At 44.6% G+C, this 22,817-nt stretch overlaps 1 protein-coding gene across 2 annotated transcripts in view; it reads right to left on the bottom strand.

Annotated features, from left to right (window-relative positions):
* Positions 1 to 22,817, bottom strand: part of GPR107 (G protein-coupled receptor 107) — a 62,848-nt gene that overhangs the window by 21,549 nt on the left and 18,482 nt on the right. The window contains exons 11-15 of one of the 2 annotated variants that reach the window (XM_090021561.1): positions 21,735 to 21,808; positions 19,919 to 20,036; positions 18,492 to 18,622; positions 14,788 to 14,831; positions 8,221 to 8,271 (exon numbers count right to left, since the gene is read on the bottom strand). In XM_090021561.1, coding sequence (XP_089877687.1) covers positions 8,221 to 8,271; positions 14,788 to 14,831; positions 18,492 to 18,622; positions 19,919 to 20,036; positions 21,735 to 21,808 — 418 coding nt within the window. The remainder of the gene's footprint in view (positions 1 to 8,220; positions 8,272 to 14,787; positions 14,832 to 18,491; positions 18,623 to 19,918; positions 20,037 to 21,734; positions 21,809 to 22,817) is intronic. The other variant, XM_090021562.1, reaches the window with a different exon arrangement.

The following is a 22,817-nucleotide window of genomic DNA, read 5'->3' on the forward strand; positions in this document are numbered from 1 at the left end:
CGGGTAAGCTCTTTGAAAAAATTATCCTGGCACACATCCAGGAGGGCCTTGCGGGGGAATGCATGCTCAGGGGCAACCAACATGGGTTCATCAGTGGCAGGTCTTGTCAGACCAACCTGGTGGCCTTTTACGATCAGGTCACCAAATCATTAGACGCAGGGGTTGCTGTGGATGTAGTCTTTTTGGACTTCCGGAAGGCTTTCGACACTGTCTCTCACCCTGTCCTCATCAAAAAGCTGGGAGACTGTGGTGTCGATGCCCACACGGTCAAATGGGTCGCCAACTGGTTGGAGGGCCGCACCCAGAGGGTGGTAGTGGATGGGTTCTTCTCGACCTGGAAGGACGTGGGCAGTGGGGTTCCGCAGGGCTCGGTCCTCGGGCCCGCACCGTTCAACATCTTCATCAGTGACTTGGATGACGGGGTAGAAAGCACCCTGTTCAAGTTTGCTGATGACACTAAGATGTGGGGGGATGTGGGTGCACTAGAAGGGTGCAATAGGCTACAAGCTGATCTTGACAGGTTGCAACGGTGGGCGGATGAGAATAGGATGGGGTTTAACACTGATAAGTGCAAGGTGTTGCACATGGGGAGGAAGAACCGGCACCACACTTACAGGTTGGGGAACTCCCCTCTTGCCAGCACGGAGACGGAAAAGGATCTTGGAGTCGTCATTGACTCCACGATGAACATGGGCCGGCAGTGTGGGGAGGCAGTCAAGAAGGCCAACCGTACCCTGTCATGCATCCACAGATGCATCTCGAGCAGGTCCAGGGAGGTGATCCTCCCCCTCTATGCGGCACTGGTCAGGCCGCAGCTGGAGTACTGCGTCCAGTTCTGGGCGCCACACTTCAAGAGGGACGTGGACAATATGGAAAGAGTTCAGAGGAGGGCCACTCATATGATCAGGGGTCAGCAGGGCAGGCCTTATGAGGAGAGGCTACGGGACCTGAACCTGTTTAGCCTCCACAAGAGAAGGTTAAGGGGGGACCTTGTGGCCTGCTACAAACTGGTCAGGGGGGATCAGCAGGTATTGGGGGAGTCCCTGTTCCCCCGTGCGCTGCCAGGAGTGACCAGGAATAACGGTCACAAACTGGCGGAGGGTAAGTTTAGATTAGATATTAGGAGGCGCTACTTCACAGTCAGGGCGGCTAGGGCCTGGAACCAGCTTCCAGGGGAAGTGGTGCAGGCTCCTAGCCTGGGGATTTTTAAAAGGAAGTTAGATGAGCACCTTGCCGGGGTCATCTGACCCCGGTGCTCTTTCCTGCTAAGGCAGGGGGTCGGACTAGATGATCTACCTAGGTCCCTTCCGACTCTAGCTACTATGAAACTATGAACACGGGCCGACAACGTGAGGTCACAGTTGGCAGGGCTAACCGCACCTTATCGTGCATCCACAGATGCATCTCAAGTAGGGCCAAGGAGGTGATCCCACCTCTATGCGACACTGGTCAGGCCGCAGCTGGAGTACTGCGTCCAGTTCTGGGCACTGCACTTCAGGAGGGATGTGGACAACATGGAGAGGGTCCAGAGGAGGCCACCCGCATGATCCGGGGGCAACAGGGCAGGCCCTACAATGAGAGACTGCGGGACCTGAACCTGTTCAGCCTTCACAAGAGAAGGCTGAGGGGGGACCTGGTGACTGTCTATAAACTCACTGGGGGGTGGGGGGACCAGACGGGTTTAGAAGAGACCTTGTTTCCCCTTGCGCCCCCTGGCATAACAAGGAATAACAGCCACAAGTTATTGGAGAGTAGGTTTAGATTAGACATCCACAAGAACTACTTCACAGTTAGGGCGGCTAGGATCCGGACCCAACTTCCAAGGGAGGTGGTGCTGGCTCCTACCCTGGGGGTCTTTAAGAGGAGGCTTGATGCCTACCTAGCTGGGATCATTTGAGCCCAGTTTTTTCTCCTGCCCTGGCAGAAGGTCAGACTTGAAGATCTACAAAGGCCCTTCCAACCCGACTTCTATGATTCTACAGAGACTGTTTACAGTGGTTTCAAGAACAGAATCTGGATTTCATGGAGGCAATTCAGTGGCAAATAAACAAAAAGGAGTGAAGCTTGTACTCTTCAAATGTCCTTGGTGAGAAACAAACCCATTCTTCATCTCAAAAAGATAATCTCGCAGGGAGGCGAGGCATGACAGAACACTGTAGTGGGGAAATGCACACGCGCAGCCAGAGAAAACTGTCTGGGAAGTAGCTATGAGACAGCTGGTATTTTCTGGAGGCATTACAATCCGTGAACCAATTTGCCGTAATTACTGGGGTCCCTATATCTGTTAAGTCAACACCCCGCAGAGTGAAGTATGGGGGAGAGATGGGACCCCCCCCAAATATTCAATGCACTGTTCAGGCCCTTCCAGCTAAAAGTCAACAGGTGTGGGAGGATGTCTCCCATCGTACCAGCATAGTCTGCAGCCTATTAAATTCTTCTGCAGATCTTTCCGACGCACCTTTTAAGAAAGGTCAAGTTGCATTTCCCTTGTACTTAAGCAGCTCGCCTGTGAGCAAGAGCTCAGCCTCCAGATCACTTCACCACCTCTCCCAAAATAATATATCCAACTCTTCCCAAGGTCAGAGGGGTCAGAGATGCAACTTCTAGTTTCCTCCCCTCCCTTTGTATGAAATATCGATGACTGCCAAGGGCAGCCTGACTGCCTCCTCCTCTATCAGCAAACGCCCTCTCAAATCTCACTGCAGGAACTGGGGAATATTTTTGGTCTCCTCACAACACTCGGCTCATTATCACAGTCAAAGAAGAAAGGAAGAGAGGGAAAGGCAGAAGTTAACAAGCTGTGATTGACAATTAGTATGGGATGCTCCAGATTACAGGAATTTTCTCCTTCATCAAGTCATTTCCACAAGATGCATTCTTGATCCTTCCCAACATGAGCAGCAATTGAATCTTTGGCTGGATACATTCCTAATACAGGTCCCTATATGGAAAGCAACTGCCTCAGTTTACCAGGAACATCATGCCATCGCGATGTATTGTTCAGGAGAGGGTAGACGGACGGTGCCGGGGAAGGGCAGGGAAGGTGAGAGTAATTTATACCCCAAACAGTTCTGTAGTATTTTACTGCATCATCAACTTCAGCTTCTCTTTTCTCTCTCTGCACAGGGTATGCCTTTCCCAGTGTTTTGTAGGGTGAGCACCACATTTTTACGGATTAAATCTACACTCATTCCTGTTCAGTCTATGCAGACTAAATTGCAGTCTTCTGCATCCTTTGACAGATGCAGTCCCTTAAGATTTGGGCTTCCGCACTCTCCGTTCACCAAAAGCAGATACATTAACACTCCCAAGCTAAAATGGTTCACATGCCATCAACATAAGCACTTCTAGCCTTCCCATTACCCCTCAAAGCACTGAGTACTTCAAAATGGAGTGGCTGACCTCCTAGGCCACTCTGCTCAATCCATCCAGAAAGGACAGCCTAAGAGATTCCCCCCCGCCCCCCTTTCATCAGGAAGTGTAACTTTTGTGATTGGGCTGAACAGCATAAAATGCTCTGTTGCCATGCTGAGCAGAAGGATAACTGCCTATTAACAATTGGAAAAAAAAAAGCAACAACGCTGCACTGAACTGTAAGAGAGGTGGATCAGTTCAGGATGTGAGGAATAAAACTGGCAAAAACAGTACAAAAGTTACTCAGGGTTTCTTAGAAATACAGCAGAGCTTACCTTGTCAGGCACAAGAAAAAAAAAATTACAGCAATAAAGCTTTTTCCTGCACCAATCAGTCATGCCTCAGCCATAATTTAAGGCTGATATTTGAAGTCATATTAGAGCAATAGTTCTCATGACAAATCCCCGCATTCCAGTACCAAGCTGCGCAAGCGAAGGCCCTGGGGCTAAACGGCCTGTTTATTGAAAAGATTACGCAAGCTCTTGCTGAATGCAGCATATACTGATGTGGATGAGAATGGAGGTCAGCAACAGATGGAGCAGCTGTCAAACTCGGTTTAAGATTCAGGCTCTTCCAGGTGGTGCTGGAATTATGCATGTGGCCTCCCGGTGCTTTAGCGACATCGTGAAGGGCAAAGGGTCCCCACTGTGACAGTCTACATAGATACAATCTACTTCCAGAGCCACTGAACATAGGTTTCTAGTCAGAATGCCTGTGGAGGCTGCAGGGAACAGAGCAAACTTGTCCAGTTTACACAAAAATGTTTGCTGCCTGTCAAAAAAAGCTACACCAGTTGGCTCAAGCAGCATCCTAAGAGGGTTTACGTAGCAAGAACTGCTTTCTGCCACGTCTAACCTTTTAACTGGATGCAAAATTTAATAAGGAGCAGCACTGCTAAGCCCTTTTGTTGAAACTGCATTTGCAAGCTCTGCAGCAAATGAACCTTAATAATATCAGAGAATGCAACCCAGATTAACAGGTGAGCCCTGTAGAGCCAACACTCTCCAGCTTCCTGGACAGCTCTTTTGTGGCACATCTGATACTCAGCTCCCATTCACCAACAGGGCTATCAGGGACAACGAGATGGCCATGAAGTGACAGAGAAGGAAGAACTGCTCTTATAAAGCATGCAGCCCACTACAGCACAATCACTATATCGGTGCATTCAGCTCGCCTACTGCTGTCAATGTACAACACAACAGTTGTCTGGAACAGACAAAAATGTTGTGCATCAAGTCGTCTCTGACAACAGCTCTAGAAAGCCAGGCTTTTGAATCTTGGGCTATGAACATTCCTGTCATCATTCCTTGGTTCATCTGAAAGACAATGAAACAGCCTGGTAAGCAGGGTGTGCTACTGCCATGTCAGTGGTATGAATAGGTCTCAACATGTAGGAAAGCCCCATTGAACACACCCAAAGCCATCTCTCCTGTTGTGTGTGTGCAGACAAACACACACACACACCCGCCAAACTTCCTTGCTCTTAAAGGAACACATGCAACATGGTACACAAAGCCACCCGCGCAGCCTGGCTTGGTACAAAAGGCAGGTGCAGATGCATCTAGTATTGTGTACGTATAAAGTCTTCCATGGACTCACAAGTGCAAGCAGGAGGAAATCGGGCATCAGAAAGAGGTGCCATGTTGTTGCAGCTGCGACTAACTAGACCAAATCTCCCTTTATATATAGTACAGCAAAGATACTGCCAGCTGCATTTAAAACAGGCTGGGGTCAAAGTCTGGAACTGGTAAAACGACAGCCAAAAGCAGATTCCACTTTACTTGGAGCACTTGGAGTGCAGAAAGCCTCCTGTAACATGCATAGAAACCTCTAAGAACAGACTGGTTAAGATTCACCAACCTAGGGCTAATTTAACTTGAAAGTCTCCAGGGCATGACTGAGGAGGTGGGTAAGCAGTTGGTTTGTAGGTAAAGTTGTATAAGCTAAGTATATACTACCTTGATTTAGGAGTAACTGGAGCATTTTACATCTTCCCCTTCAATTAAACTAGGACTGGAAGGGACTACCTGGCTCAGGGAATCTAGTCCCTATCCAACCCAACTTATCTCTAACCAAGTATCCAATATGCCAGGAAGGTACAGAACAGCAGAACCGCAAAGCATTCGGATCGGCTGCAATGTGCTAGTCTGACCTTTATGGCTTGTTACTGCCTCCGAGTGGCCAAAACCAAAAGGTTGTATCCCAGTCAGATCAGATTAAGCTCTTCACCAAACATACCATGCTTAGCTTCAGGAAAACAATTAGTACTAATAGTATTTATGGAAATCCGGCACATTGGAGCAGACTCTATTAATAGAGTCTGCAGAGCATGCGAGCTGACGTGCCTGGCGCTGCATCACATGCATTTGTATAAATGGTGAAATGTACATCAATGTGCAGAAAATAGCGGTGGTGTACTTTTGAACTAACACACCTTCAATGTGTTTTAGTTCAAAAAGTGCACCACTACCATTTTCTTAGCACTGATATGCATTTTGCCATTTATACAAATACATGCGCCACAGCACCAGGTGCTTTTAAAAGCATTTGGTGCTGCAGCACGTGCATGTGTACAAATGCCCAATGAAACTAGTTTTGCTGCTCCTCCTTCTTGCCACATGTCAAAATTACACTCTTTCTCTGGTTTAAGTAAGGTAGCTTTATATATTCATGGCTCTAGCCTTGCAATAGAGACACAAGCTATTAATAAGAGCTCCTCATAAGTAGGCTTGGCAGAATTCGATTTTTAATCGGTGAATGTCGATAAACGCTGATTTCACCTCACACACAGGCCAATGAAAAATTATTTCTACCAGTAAGCGTCAAAATTTATAGAAAGGGAACGCAAGAAAAATGATGGCTGATGGAGTGTGCAACAACAGGAGGATGCTGACTGGAGTTTGGACTGCAACTCCCAGAAACCCCAGGGGACTGGGAACACAGGAAGACGACGTGGCAAAGCAGACGAGGGAGCTACAGACCAGCAGAGCCGGGACTGATGTCACCTCTGCCACTCAGCTGGTGATGGTTACATTTGTCACAGCAGGCGGTTAAACTGTACTACTAATAATAGTATGCTGTCATTAATAAATTGTCTGCCCTCTACACCCCTGATTTCAAGCAATCCTGAACATTTTAACTAAATAAAAATCTAAATAAATGCTTAAAAATAAACATTGATACTATCAGTCAAAATTATTAAAATTCAATCTGCCAAGCCTACTCATAAGCATGAGTGCAGCATGGGAACTGACAATGTTCCCCCAATGTCCCACTCTGGAGTTATTCAGTGATCAGAGCAAGATATGCCACGCAGCATAATACCATCTAACATTATGCTTGAGTGACGACCGAGAGCTTGCGACCTAATACGCTCCTGTGTCAGTTCCCCACCCCGCGGTCCCTTCTCTCACTAAATCCCTCACCAAAGACTGAACACAAATACTAGAATGCTCAGACTTAATTTCTGTGGTGGGTGAGGGGGCGTGCATTGCAGCGCTGCTGTGATTCAAACTTCCAGTCTATCAATGCTCAGTAGTCCTTGACTCATCATTTGCAGGAGTTATTCTACATGATTCATACAGGGGGAAAAAGGGCAGTGACAGCAAAAGATCTGATTGCCAATTAAAACTCATCATGCATATTCCCCAAGTTGACAGGAACTGAACTCCGCTCTGAAAAATCCCTGTCTAGGGATAATCAATATGCAGCTTCACAATACCCAGTGCTCACCTGTGGTTTGGAGAGAGGTGGGGAAGACAGAAACTACAACAATTATGAAAGGAAATGAAGAAAATGTTACAGGAAGCTAGCTTGCTCAAATAATCAGAACGTGCTGCTTTCTTCAGCTGTGTTCAGACACCACCTGACTCCACCAGGGACAAGAGCCAGTGTTTATGTACTGCAGTGAGGATCAGCCAGTTTCTCTGTCCCCTGAATGAAAAGTACGGTCCTGCACTGAAGAGATTAAAAATGATAATATGGCAGTTCCACGAGTACTGGTGATCAGTAGCTCATGCAATTTTTTTTTTGCAAACTCAATATGCTCAACTCTGTAGCAACCCAGTCAAAGTCTTGCCGTGACTGATTGCTAAATAAGTTTAAAACCCATCTACCCACAAGGCCCAGATACTGTAACTAGAATGGGACATACAAAGCCACTGACAGCTTTTTGTAGAGGGAATTTATGCCAGGACAGCAGCTGGCATTTATAACCTAGAAGTCAGATAGGCTTACTATCTAGAGCTCTGATAAGACAGGAGTGCTGGAGAAGGACAAGATGCACACAACAACTTAATGAAGGCTTGGCAAGTATGTGAGAAGATGATGTTACACTCTTTCTCTGGTTTAAGTAAGACAGCTTTAAACACTCATGGGTCTGGTCTTGCAATAGTGACACAGGCCATTAATAAGAGCTGCTCATAAGTAGGCTTGCTATAACTGATCCCTAAATTATTGTTATAGTTTCTTCAGGTAAAAGTGATATCTTTTATTTGACCAATTAAATTTTAGTTGGTCTAATAAAAGATATCACATTTACCCAAAGAACTTTGTCTACCCACGTCCTTAGACCAACACAGCTACAAACAACACCCCTAAAACATGGCAAGTATGTAGTGGTTCTTTAAGGGATAATGTGCTTAACTGGAGAGCAGTACAGAGAACTAAAGGAGGGCCCCTCAGGTTCTATAAAGTGCAATAATTAATTAGGAAAAGTTAAAGTCATGTTTCACCCCCTCCTTGGAGGGATTTAATGAATTAATGCCCTTCCAGGAAGGTGTCTCACTGGTTTGTAATAACACTTACATTTTGGCTCTGCCAGTTCCCCTCTCCATCTCCATTTGAAACAGCTTGTACCTGCAATATTCAGATGTGCATTGATCAAAAATATAACACCACAAAGGTCTGGAAAGAAGAATGTCTCGCTCCAAGTGTCTACTACGCTGATCTCGGATGCTACAACAGGCTACAAAGGTGGAAAAAAAGGTCAGACTGTCCATCACAGCCCAGCACGCCAGCAGACAAAACTTTGTTGACGAGCAAGTCTGACCGCTACAGAACATTTATGCAATAGCAATAAGGACTGTGGCTCAGGACACAAGCAGACCCAGTCCAAACAACTGTGTGGCATGCAGTGGAACAAACAGCACTAAGAAAAAGCTAGAATGCACTGCATGCTATGACAGTCCTAACCTACTAGAAGTGCATCACGCCAAGAGCAGAAAATACACTAGAAGCTTTCCAAATAGATTCCTTATTCCCTTTCTTCCTATCCTCGAAGAGTCAAGCAAAGTATGTGCCTATTTCCCGCTGCCCATTGTAAGAATAACTGAAGAACACAACTGCCCCAAGTGGCTGCAGGTTCAGTGCTGGTAAAACATTCCAAGGCCAGAAGTGGAGTTTGGAAGCCGGGTTGGGTTAGTATGGCAGCCAGTATGGTATGCTCTGGTACCAAGCGTACATATCAAGCAGGGCGCAGAGATCGGCAGTCTAAACTCTAGTAGGAAAAAGAGGAGAGTTTGGTACACAAGCTTCAAGTCGCACGCACACTTGCAAGTAAAAAAAAAAAAAAATCAAGGAAAAAATGGCCAATTTTAGCACCTCTAAACGTGAGGCCGTGAAACTATCAGAGCAGTCATACAACCTATAACTCAGATCTGTGACACCTGCAGGTACATTATCAGATCTCCAAGGGAAACACTTGACAGATCTACTCCCCTAACTCACAATCCCATCAGTTATGCTCAAAAAATTGTGCGTCCCCCCCGCCCCACTCAAGGTTTTTGATAATAGCACAGACCTATCAGTCTGGGTTTTTTTGCTGAGAACTTCAGAGCTGTGCTCTGGCCAGATCCTGCCAGGTACCCCTGCCTCCAACGTGAGCAGCTGCCGTCGTTAGGAGCAGACGGTTCTCTGGATCCAGCACAATTTTGCCCTTCATTCAGTGTTTCTTTGATGCAGCAGCAGGAGTAGAGGGGCTAAAAGTAAAGAGCGATCAAGTTTTTCTAAACTAGGGGGCAGGCATGAAGGAACTCATCATCATCTGCCCACTGCAGAGCATACAGGGAAGGTTGCCTGGGAGCTACTAGCTGCAAAGTATTTCCTCTAATATTGCTGCCAACTTTGGCATGCTGCAGTGCTTCAAGAAAATAGCTAGCAGTTCGTGACCAGACTGCACCAACTTTCATATCTCTCTTCACATACACAGGAGAGGGGCACAACAAAAACTGCAGCAGTATTCTTCTTCTTCACCCTGTCCAACAATACCGAGGGCTTTCAGTATACTGAAGAGTAAAGTTACCGAGTTTAAGGGGAGATGTATTGCAACCATGAATTTAGGAAAGCGTCTCAAAAGCAGAAATATTACTAAACAGTATTCCCTTCGCTCCTCCATACATAGTTCTTGCAACACCCTGAGACTAAAATGTGAGTGTAGATGCATGACACACAAAGCATACAAGCCATTTCACTGCAGGGTTGCTTCCCTTCATACCCAACAGAGGAAACTGCTAAGCATTTAGATTTGTGAACAAGGCAAATTTGATCTTCAGTAACTAGTGAATCAGACAGCCCAGTGAATCCTGTCTGGAAAGCAAAGATTTGGGGAAGGATCAGAAGCACAGCCAAGCTTTTAAAAGCTGGCAAGGAACACACAAAGCAAGTTACAGGCTCTAAAATGCACTGCCAAACACTGGAAAGAGAAGGAAAAAAAAACAGCCTAGAGGGATGATTATACCCATTGCTACACAGGACAACAGCCAATCATTTTGTTTTAAGAGAATTAAAGGTTGCCTTACAGGAGTAAGATCAGACAGGGCAGAGTAGCAACTCCAATTGTACAGGTACCGTGTCTGAACCACTCCCAGCTGGCAGTCCCTCCTGCCCACACAGCTAAGAATTTTTCCTAGAACAATAGGAAAAAGTCACATGTCAACTACTATTCCTTCTTCCAGACATGCATTACAATTAACCTCAGCTAACTGGCCTTGAACTACCTGTGCATTTAGTGGCCCTTTTACTGACCAAATAGATGGTCCAGTGAGCCTGCAACAAGCATAGCTGTGACTGGCAAATACAATTACTGGTCAGGCAGCCTTTTACTTAGAGTTTCTATTCTAGTCAGACTACAGTCACGACTGAACTAGACTCAGGGGGGCTACTAGCTAATACCCAGTTTGAGATGCGGCTAAAATAGTTCAAGACATGCATCACACTAAGTGGACGTGTGGGTGGGAAAGACTGCTAGGATAATGTGCTGAAGAGTCCCCTGGGGACCTGATCCAACTGTTCCAAACAGCACAGGAATCACAATTGTACGTGGTTCCTTAAAGCAGCCAAGTCTTCTTCACCAGTGGGAAGGTTATACGGTAAGAGAGTATTTAGCAGCTAGGAGGTAGAGGTGAAGCAGAGACCTGTGTCAACAAGTCATGGTTGCAAAGATCGAGACAGGAAGTAGGGTAACTGAATAAGAGAAAGTGGGGTGGACCATCTCCAGCTGCTGGCATGCTGGAGATGAAATAAAGGCTAGGGACACAGAAGACGTGAAACCAGATGGTAGTGTTAACCAAGCAAGCACAAGCAAGTCTAGATGAGTTTAATGATAAGGTCACATTAAATAAACCAGTGAATTGGTACCGAGCTGAATATGTAGAAGTGGCTTTGTAATTTGGGACAACGGAGCTGATCGCCCACCAATTTATGCTGATCAGTGTTACCAGAGCCAATCACCAAACTAACTCCTCTAGAATCGAGACCTTGGGGTAGCTAGTACCTCCTTAGGAGCACAGTTTGGCAAGGTGCAAAGCGGGGAAATGGAAAAGCTAGTTGCTGTGATAATGGGGTTCAGTCACAGGGAGGTGAGGAAGCCAAAATTTAAAAAAAACAAACTAGAAATCAATGAAGTTTGAGAGAGAAACGGGGAAGTCTCAAAGGTAATGCCAGTAAGACCAGCAAGGTGACAAGCAGTTCAGCCAGGACTGCACTGTCTGCAAGACTCAGATTAGGACATGCAGCACTGTGCTTACAGTGCATGATAGAAAATCTAGTAGCTCTCACCAGTTAATAAGGAGAGACTCTCTCACCTTCATCTAGGAAAGGAATGCTAGTCCATTTACAGATAGAGCCAGTCACATTTTTCCTACAAAACTAGATAGGGCCTCCAGAGCAATCGTATGAGCTACCCAAGAGACTCAGAATTGAAAAGGACCATAATTATTTCAACTAAGCATATCCTTTTATAGTAAAAAAAAAAAAAAAAAAAAAAAATGCAAATTAAGTCTGGCTGATAATGCAAACAAAATTATCTTTCATCCTCTGAACTAGTCAGCTAGGGTGGGACCCGTCACAAAATTCTACTGCTGGCACCAGGCTCCTGTTAATCCTCTCACCAGGAGGATTCCCACTTACGTTCCTGAGACCCTATCACCAGTAGCATAATTACTTTACCTTTAATGACTGCATTTATATCTGTCACGTGAAGACCCATCATCTCAGGTGCCCCCACTAGTATCTTAACTAAGAATTAAGCAATAATCTTTCTGGCACAATGCTTTTTTTCATTATAAAAAGATGGCAAGCAACTGACATATGAGAAAAGATGCACTCTATAAGCACACCCAGATGAGCATGGGCATGTGGCCCTGCAGTCCCACAGACCCTTCTACAGTGACATGCACCACACATTCAGGTGTTCCCCCCGCTACAAGCTAGCAGTGCAAGGGGTGGGGGGGTTGATGCCATATGATTCGAGATCTAGCTGCCAGCCAGGCTCCAAGCAGCAGGACTGCCATGGCTGCAGCTCCCCAAGGCCCCCAGAACCCCAGGTACAACTCCTGGGGCCAGCACACTTGCTGGTCCCAGCCTTCCCTCCCCACCCAGGGTAACCTGCTACATGCCAAAGGGCACGTGGCACAAGTGTTTCCCAAGGAGAAGCAACAGTGGCACAAGGTGACAAGGTGTGCCACTGCTTCTTGTCCTTGGGGAAACAAATGTCCACACTCATGTAGATGCAGCCTATCTGTTTAGACAATGCAGCAAGAAAGGATAAAAACAGCCATACCTCTGCATTGCATCAAGTCACAGCCCCTCAGTCTGCAAAATGAGTTGCTCTTGGGTGCAGTAACAGCAGTTGTTGGTGCTCAACAAATATCCATGGCAAACTGAACAGTGTTTAGCCATACCGAACAGGAGTCTCACAACCAAAAATAAAGAAACTAGAGAAAAGGCTGAGAGGTTGTGTCAGTCAGACACGTTAAGAGCCAGACCTGTTGTACCTTTCCAACCTACAACCTGAAACTGAAATGTATCCCAAAAGAACTGATTACTTGAATCCTGATTTTCATGTCCCATGCTTTGTGGGCAACTCTTCTATGTTGGGTACCTCTGATGACAGCCACTTCATTTATCTCTTTCAGTCAGTTCATTTGAACATTAAGCAAACTCTACAGCACCATCTTGTGAAAGACTGGCCAACTGCACAGCACTATGATCTGCTACCATTACACTGGATCTCAGGCTCTGATCATCACTCTCAGGGCAGGTAGGCCTAGACACAGAATTAAGACACCTCCATATTGTCAGAATTCATTTCAAAACAGCGTTCTACTCAGGACACACCAGACAACCAGGCATATGCGCCAGCACCTAGAAACATCACAGGGCTTGGCACCATGCATGTGTACACACACACTCCCACACCTCGCTCCAGAGAGCTTAGAATCTAAGTATATCTTGATCCAGAGACAGATAACAAAGCAGACCAGAAAGAGATATAAGTTTAAGGGAGATTCATAGTCCAGGTCAACATGGCATGTTGTTTTATCAAAGAATTGCTTATAGCAAAGTCTGCAGTCAACGTTTAATGCTAGCAGCTCTTGCTTGCATTTCTGGTAGCAAATCTAATACTTAATACTTCTACAACATTCTCCATCTCTGAAGCTACTTTTTTTTTTTTTTTCCAAACCATCATCTGTATTTTACAGCTGGGAAACCGATATTAAAGCAACTCACCCAAGGTCTTTCAGTAAGAAGGTGACAGACCTAAAATCAGTATCCAAGCTTCTAATTTTAGGATTTGCCCACTAGATCACAGAGGTACCCTATACCTAAAGTAACTCTAAGGAAATCTAGGACACTGTCCCACCCCAAATCAGCAGCACTGCTGCAGGTGTAGTAGTAGACAGCAGGCAGGGCCACGGGCACAGTCTGGCAAGGAGGCAGAGCCGCTACCAAGCCACTCTGCCTCCTCGTGCTGGACTGCACCCCATGCTCCTGTGATTCCAGGACTCTCATTTTAATTTTCACCAACGAGCTGGGCCCAGCTTTCAAGAGCTGGGACTGTCCTGGCCGAACCAGGATGTATGGTCACCCTACCTATGGCTAACATGAACTGTAGCATATCACACTGGAAGAAGCTAAGAGGCAACTGCAAAGACAGAACAGAGGAAGAGAATAAAAAGTAGTTAAATGGAAGCATGCAAACAGGTTGGAACAAGGAGGAGTAGACAATAGCATGTATTAACAGTGTTGCCTCCTGAAAAAGAAGGTTTAGGCTTCAGTAACAGGAGTATTGGAGAGTATTAGGTATTGCCAAAGGGATCCAGTTTTATTCAAGAGACGGAGATCTGCAACCATGTGAGCTGAGTACTGATCCTAGAGAAGCAGGAGGACAAGTCAGGAAAGCCAAACACTGCAAAGGTTTTATGCTCCAACCTCCCTTTCCCCTCACTTCTGCAGCTGACAGTAAAGTCAAATATACTTCCCCTCTTTGACCAGCTCCCCATAAAGCTGAAGTACAGAAATACGCAAGTTAGGAAACTTTGGAACAGCTGGAGCTTGTTTAGTAGTCACTGTTGTATAATTTACACTAATTTCTAAACAGGTTCCTTCAGTTCCCTCCTTCCGGACAGGAACACAAGGAAGGATAACAACTCCTGAAATCTGTTTCAAACTTTGCTATGAAGTCACTGACATTTCAGACAAGCCATCTGCCCTCTCTACCTCCATTTGCCTTCCAGGAAATTCAGATACTGCAGAGGGGGCTACAGGAGGGTTCTTCAGCAGAAGTTTTATGTACAAGGTACTCCAGCAGCCAAAGTAATGAGGAGAAATGCCACTTTACCTAGGTACTGCTTCTGAGAGTTTGTCTAACAGAAATTAGTCATGTGACAAACACCTTGTTGGCACAAGCATCCCAGTGCTACCCAAGCAGCACTGGTTATTGTGTTTTGTTTTTAAATCAGCATTTTCTCACTCACTCAAGGACAGACATTTCTAAGATGCTTGAAACCTAAAGCTCAATGAAAGGTGAAACTCAGGCAGCAGCAGTTTTTGACATTTAGTGTGAAGCAGCAAAAAGAGATGCAGATTACTTACCTTTCCCATCTGTTGCTGAGGCCTCCTGTAAGTGTCTTATTGACCTGAAAAATAAAGCACAAGTTTAACTATAATAGTGGAGTGCTAAATTTAACTCAGCACTGGTCAACTCTGACAGTGCGATTCCATGAGTGGTTAGTGGCAGGGGAAGTATCTTCTTGGTCAAGTACCTAGAGCATACTTAGCACTCTTTACCACCTCCATCTCCTCAAGCCAGATATATTAAAATTAGAGCACTGGAATGCCCTCTACTGCTGAGAAAAACAGACGAGTAGGACCCGCTTTACCCACTGGAAAGCTACCCAAGAAGATAAGCAGCTTGGATATATATCATCCATTTTAGTACTTTCCACTGGTATGAGAAAACTCTGCTGCTACTCACAGTGCTGCCAACTGGCTGGCATCTTATTGCTTTTTTAAGCTCTTTTCACTGAAATTGGTTATCATAGCTCATGGCTCTAAAGAGTAAATGTCACAAGTTCAAAAGGCACCCTGAAGGAACAGAATCTCAATGACCAACTCCTATTCGCCTTGCTGAGACGAGTCATCCCATCATTTCCAATGAGACTGTCCACAAAGTACAGCTCAGAATTTCAACCCCAAACCTTAATGTCTACGTATACTAACATCTTGACAATATTGCCATTTGTTCAAAAGGAGAGGAACTCCTTAGATACAAGAGCTTTCTAGAAAAAGGGTTTTGTACCCAGGGAGTTGCAGAAGTACATTTCTAGCCCTGAGAGTGCATTTCACCTACCCTGGAGATCTTCAAAAGGAGACTGGATGCACACCTTGCTGGACGTATTTGACCCCAGCAGTCTTTCCTGCCCAGAGCAGGGGAGAGGACTGGACCTGATGATCTCATGAGGTCCCTTCCAACCTCTGAATCTGAGAGAACAATTTTTACACTATGCCCCAGTAAATGTGCCTTTACCATAAGAAAAACACCACACAACTTAATGCTTTGGTATTGAAGTAGCTTCATTTACACTGTCCATATAAAAAAAATACATATATAAACCTGAAAGTACCGTCAGGATTTTTTTGAGGAGGGGGTAGATGTCACACAATGATATGCTGAACGATCCTACAGATGTTATGGAAAAATGACAGTATGAGTTTAGACAGTCCTCTGTCCAACTACTAAACTGCATAAAAGACAACCCAGTTTGACCAAAGCAAACCAAGGTGGAACTCTATTGCCATTTCCTCAATTCCATTTGCTGAGCAATATACTCATCTTGAGCAGCAGCTTTCCAAAGTAAGGTCAGAAACATGGAGAGTGCTGTGAATTAGAGAACTAGAGGTTATCCCTCCAATATGTTTGCATCCTCTGTGTGACAGTAGAAGAGCAAGGATCAAAATGTGACAATTCTTGCAACTGTATTATTCAAAGGACCCAGCAGCCCATTTATATCTGCTCATTTAAATCCAGCTGTTGATTTAATTAAGGCTAAAATGGAATTCAGTAGCTAAACATTGCTGCTAAATGACTGTTTTAAGGACCAAAGATAGCATTTACCAGAGTTATTTACGTTTTAGCCTAGTTCTATTTAGCCAATTTTCCTTGGCAAAAAGAGTGGAACAAGGGCAAGGAAATGTTCCTAACAGGATTCCTCCCTTCAAGCAGCAAAGTAAATACATAGGAAATGTGGATGAAAGCCAAAACCATTTGGTTGTCATCTAGCTGCTTGATTTTCCATCCCAGATCACTAGAACTAAAACATGCTTCTTTATCTTTAATGACCACCACTTTTGAAAAAAAGTTCAGATGCATAAAGAAAGGTCCACATAAAAAACAAAACAAAACATGGATAGCAGCTAGGCAAGCAACCTCTTCCTTCATACTTTTTAGGGTCCTTCATTTTAGTTTCATATCAGCTTGGCACCCCCTGTTACTCTAGGAGATAATTTCCAGCAGAAGTAAAGGGCAGCAAGGCAGAGGTTACAAGAGGAGCTTGCTCATATACTCACACTACAGGGACGAATCCTGGGATGTTTCACTGCCCAATCTATTACCCATATTCTGATTCATTTCTAGACCTCTGCAGCTTCAGAGGTGTTTTCTACTCTGCTTTGGACCCGAACCTCTTAGTGCCCTCACACCTAGTGACCTTGGAGAAGTTCAGTTTCCATAACCTTTCAGCCTTTGCTTTCCTGTGTGGAAAGCCAAGAAAACAAACTGGTGCTAATTTGTGGACCCTGGTCTTCCTAGGGACAGGACTCATAGATTTTATAGACATTAGGGCTGGAAGGGACCTCGGGAGATCATCGAGTCCAGCCCCCTGCCCAAAGGGCAGGAAGTCAGCTGGGGTCATAGGATCCCAGCAAGATAAGCATCCAATTTACTCTTGAAGGTGTTCAATGTAGGCGCTTGAACCACCTCCGCTGGCAGACTGTTCCAGACCTTGGGGGCTCGGACAGTAAAGAAATTCTTCCTTATGTCCAGCCTGAAACGGTCTTGCAGGAGTTTGTGACCGTTCGACCTCGTCATCCCACGGGGCGCTCTGGTGAACAAATGTTCCCCCAGATCCTGGTGGTCACCCCTGATAAACTTGTAGGTGGCCATCAGATCACCCCTGAGCCTGCGCTTTTCCAGGCTAAAGAGTCCCATGGCTCTCAGCCTGTCATCGTAAGATCTGTTTTCTTGACCTCTGATCATGCGCGTGGCTCTCCTCTGGACTCTCTCAAGCTTCTCCACATCCTTTTTGAATTGTGGAGCCCAAAACTGGACGCAGTACTCCAGCTGCGGCCTCACTAAGGCCAAGTACAAGGGAAGAATGACGTCCCGGGATTTGCTCGAGAAGCATCTATGGATGCACGCCAGCATTTTGGTCGCTTTACTAGCTACAGCATCGCATTGGAGGCTCATGTTCATCTTGTGGTCAATGATGACCCCCAAGTCTTTTTCTTCTGTAGTGCTAACCAACGTAGCACTGCCGAGCCTATAAGGGTGCTGCAGGTTTTTCCTCCCAAGGTGGAGAACCTTGCATTTTTCGGTGTTAAACACCATCAGGTTCTCATCTGCCCATTTGCTGAGCTTGTCCAGGTCAGCCTGGATCACCCGCCTATCTTCTGGCGTGGATGCTTTGCCCCAAAGTTTGGTGTCATCGGCGAACTTGGCCAGTCCACTCCTGACTCCAATGTCCACACCGTTAATGAAGATGTTGAACAGTATGGGTCCCAGGACAGAGCCTTGAGGGACCCCACTGGTCACAGGGCACCACGATGAGTGACTGCCATCAATCACAACCCTCTGGGTCCGACCACGAAGCCAATTTCCCAGCCAGCGGATCGTGGTGGACTCAATATGCCTTCTCAATTCACAGGCACCTCCAAGCTGCCAAACAAGTCACCTACCAATTCACACCCACCTACCAAGCTGTGTTCATCAACCAAAGCTCAATATCATGTTATTAGTTTCGCAAACCAAAACTTCTCATCTTTTTCAGGTGACAAGCCCTTATTCAAAATAAAAACAACTTTCAAACTAGAAAAGAGAACGTGATCCTACATAATGTATGCATTTTAAGAGGTTGGACAAAGAATATTCTACTGCAGTGAGGAGTGAGACTTTCTTTGCTTTACACTGCACTTTTATCACCTTGAGACCCACCCCCTCAAGTCCAAACCCATGAGTTCAGCAACAATGCCCAAAGACATCAGGACCCTGAAAGCCAAGTTCATCAAATGCATTAACTCACCATACTACTGGAAATAGGATGGCCCCACAGCATAGTAAGTCTACCAGGAAGAGGATCTCTTTCCACAGCCCATATTCAGTGGTTCCCTCTTCTGTTGATTCTATGATGATGTATGCCACATTTGCCAAGACCTACAGGGCACAGTAAGCCATTATCAGTTTAAGAACAAAGAGTTGAAGTGCCGTCATAGAGTCCCACCCTTAACTCTGGGTATGTCTGCAAAGGTCAACACACTATGATGCAGACACCCCCAAGTTAACCCAGAATGCAGTAGCTCCTGTGCCAGCAGCAGTATAGCTGGCTCTTCACATGGATCAAGCAGCTCTACTAACACAGGTGTACTCCCTTTGGTACCCAAATTAGCTCCAAGTGCATTGTGCCTTGTAAAGAAACTGCCAATGACTCCAGATAAATTGCAATTGAATGCACTGATTTCTAGGTTGCCAGATCCATAAAAAGTCAGCCTAATTTCCTTGAAAGAACTTGTGCATCAACTAAGTCATAATACTCAGTACCTCCTCTGGTAAAAACTTTTGTGACAAGGTCATGTTTTCAATGACACCTTCACAGATTTCATACCAATAGAACAAACTGGAATTAAATTTCTGCTGATGTTCAAGAAAAGAACAGAATCTTTTTTCACTCCACTGTGCTGGATCTGCAGTGCCAGCAATAAGCAGTGAAGGCATTCACTGAAGTAGGTAAGGAAGACTGCATACTGAAGGCCAAACTCCAGGCCCACACACTCAGCTGGGTATGGGATGCAGTGCTTTGTGCCTGAAGTACCAGTTCTCGGGCAGTCCAAATGGCAGCTAAGATTTGTGCATCTGATTTTGCAAAACAAGACTAGCAAGACCAAAAGACTATGCTACTGGAGGCAACAGGCCTTGGAACTATCCCTTTCAGTTCCTGTATCTACTCTCACTTCTGGAGCAGAAGAGGAGCTCAAGCTATGTAACACACTGGAGATATTTACTTCTGTTGTCCCAATTCTAGACTCTTGAGCCAAGTGGGGTTTTTTTAACCCACCTAGTTCCAATATTTCAGAAGCCAAGCCTCCACTCATCCTTGGTTTTTGTTTAGCTATTCAAATTATGGCTTGAATTCTGCTCCAAAACCAGTGAATGCATCTCATGTAGTCAATACCTACCGTCTTTCACACTGTTTAATCCCTGTATCTGCCACTCATCATGGAGAAGAGTAATTTGAGTAACCAGATACTGCATCTTCAGAGACCAAAAGACTGAATCTTAACTCCACCACACCAATAATGGGTTGACAGGCTTGTTCACAGAATCTAATATTTTAGACTACTAGCTTCATGGCCAGTACCTTAATGCAACGTGCCATCATAGGGAACACCTGCAACTAGACATCACCAAAGTGATGTAAAGAGTTTTCATGGATTCTTACGAATCTGTTCTCACCTGTAGCGGGATGACGATCATGAAGATTTTTTTGTCTTTATCTGAAAGAATGTGTTTAATGAAAGCCCAGCCAGTTCCAATGAGTGCAATGGTGATGAACAGAAGAGCACCCTTCAGCCTGAAAAAGGAACAGATACCTGTAGTGACAAACTTATCCCACTTCACTCCCACTCTGCCTGGTCATCTCTTGTGCAGACAATTTTAACAAAACCCCAAACCCAAGCAAATGCATTTCTTTAGAAAAACTGACAAACATTTAATTTATAACAGAAAACCAAATTTACTCACTTATGCCTGCACACTGCAGAGGAACGTGAGACTTTTCTTACAAGCGTTCACAGAGTGCTAGCATTCTGAGGGAGTTATGCATCCGTCATTATGATCTTAAAAAAAGTCTGAAGGAGAATTTGAAGTCTCCTAGTGGAACTGGCAACTCTGTCTTCCCTTCACACTCGCAAGGGAATTAGATTCCAGAATGAAAAGCTACACAACAGAGCCTCAATTAGAAAAGCAAAGCATTTCTTTTCAGAAACTCATTTACTCTTCCACCTGCAAGCGCCAACCCCCTGCAGGTGCGCTTTAAGAGCCCACCCCCCCTTAAAATTAAAATGACTGCTTCTTGGCATGCAGCCTGCAGTATCAGCAGCAGCTTGCTCTTCTTCCCCATACTGCCTACAAAGAAGATTGAAGACCCTGCACTAAGTTACAACAGAACCAGACTTAAGCTGCTAGAGGATGAAAACTGAGTAAGATGCCTTACACTATTCTAATCAATTGATCTGTTACTGAAAGAGAGGAAATTTCAGATTTCTGGTAGTTTTCAAAATAACTGGAGTTCTGACATAGGTGTCACATTAGTACCCTATCAAATTAAAGCAGACAGACTTATTAACACTAAGATACAGTTCCCTCTAAAATCGCTACCATCAGTTCAATGATAATTTACAAAAAACAATCCGACGGTGGGGGAAACGTATATGACTACTTTGTTAGCAGTTTTAACACAAATAAAATGTACAAAAAGCAGGGAAGGGCAGTAAACAAGTTAAGGTTCTCGGCTGGCTCCTTTCACGCGTATCATTTTGCTAGGAAATTTAAGCTAGAACTAATTTCATATAGTCCTTCCAGATTAAAATTTTCTGATCAGTTTCAGAACAAGAATTTTCATCATTAAGTGCATATTCCATCATTTTCTCAAACCTAGCACCAACTTACATTATAACATCAAATAGTTCACACACCTAATAACAGTTACTACGGATTGTCCTATGCAAAAAGATTCCTGACAATCCCTTTCTTTGAAGTCCGGAACAGCAACTGTCATGAGCCAAATGTTCTTACCTTTTTCAAACCAGGACTAGAAGTGAGAAGCAAATTATTCATTTCACTTTGCTTCTGTTGTAGCATTCCATGCCCCACCCCCCGGTAAAGACTGGAACCATTTGTGTGAGGTCCCAGATGGACAATACTATAGTTTACATTTGAAATGTTGCCTAAATTTTAAGTGTTAAAAATCACTTTAGCGTTCTTCAGAACTGGATGGGTTCAGCTCCAGAGCTTGGCAACTGAAAATAAGTGAATTTATTTGGGCTGTGCCATATTGAACTCACTTGACTTAAAGATCCTGCAGGAGGACGTGAACAGAAAAATCCCCAGTTTAATTAGAAGTAGCAACACAACACAGACCTAAAGGAAATTAACTTGTAATACAGACACAAGTAAGACTTTACTGGAGGTATGTTACAGCAACTGCTCACAAGACAATTCTTACTCAAGTGAACACAAGGACTCTGTTGTCAGCCCCTAGCATACTTACAAGTGTGTGATGTAATAGACAACAGCCCAGCCTTCGATGGGAAATCCCTGAGAGGAGATGTAGTGGTAGTCAATCTAGAAGCAAAAGGGTACAAGATGTCACTTCACAAATCTCCTTCAGCAGAATCTCAACCCCTACCAGAAGACGCATTTCATCTGCAATGGCCATTTCAACTCGACTAGAATGCTAACAACAATTTGTGCAGGACTCACATCTGTGGTATCCCCCTGAAAGATACCACAGATGGGCTGCAAATTTGTACAGGTTTTAGACTAACCTAGTAAAACTAATCTAGATGGTGCCCATTTGTCACGTCCAGCCCTTGCCTATATTGAACAAAACCGCTTGCATTTGAAATACTTGGCATTTTACTAGTTACTCCAGTTAAATTGCATTAACCTAATACAGACTCTTCTTGCCTTGCCTGGAGTTGAACTACTTGAACCTAGTGCCAGAGACATTAGGTGTTTGTCCTTGTTAATAAGATCCTTCCAACAGGAAGGCAACATCCAAACAGAGTTCTCTGTATTACTAGGTTTTTAAAGATATTCCACGATTAAAACTTCTAGTTTTAGATCTGCTATGGCATAAGAAGATACAAATATGGATTTCTAGAGAAATGGTCCTGCAGAATGTGTATAAAAACAAGAAATTCAAGTTCTCTTGTCAATGGTTTACCATGAAGCTAAAGTAGTCCTTTGGCCTAAAATTCCAAAACAGACACAGATGGCTGAAGCTTTAGAATTCATGGAATTTGCTCTACCCTTGCTTATTGTCACATCACGTTGGGCTGTGATCATCAGCTCTGTTATAAATCAACCTTTATTAGGACTTGATGGGAAACCCAGACTTCCACAAAAGTAGACTGATTCATTAGGCAGCACTCTTCACTTGCAGAGCCTTTAAAGTATACACATCTGTGCCAGGTTGACAGCTCTGCCAATTATGATTTTGAAGTTCCCACAGAACCATTTTCAAGAACAATTACATTAGTTATATGCCCTGATTAAATTTAACTTCTTTAAGATTTTAATTGACAGAATCTATATTCACTGCCCTTCTAAGAAACATTGCATTGCAGTA

The sequence above is a fragment of the Crocodylus siamensis genome, chromosome 11 (genome assembly GCF_052110815.1).
Source record: "Crocodylus siamensis isolate JL-2025a chromosome 11, ASM5211081v1, whole genome shotgun sequence".
Taxonomy (NCBI): domain Eukaryota; kingdom Metazoa; phylum Chordata; order Crocodylia; family Crocodylidae; genus Crocodylus; species Crocodylus siamensis.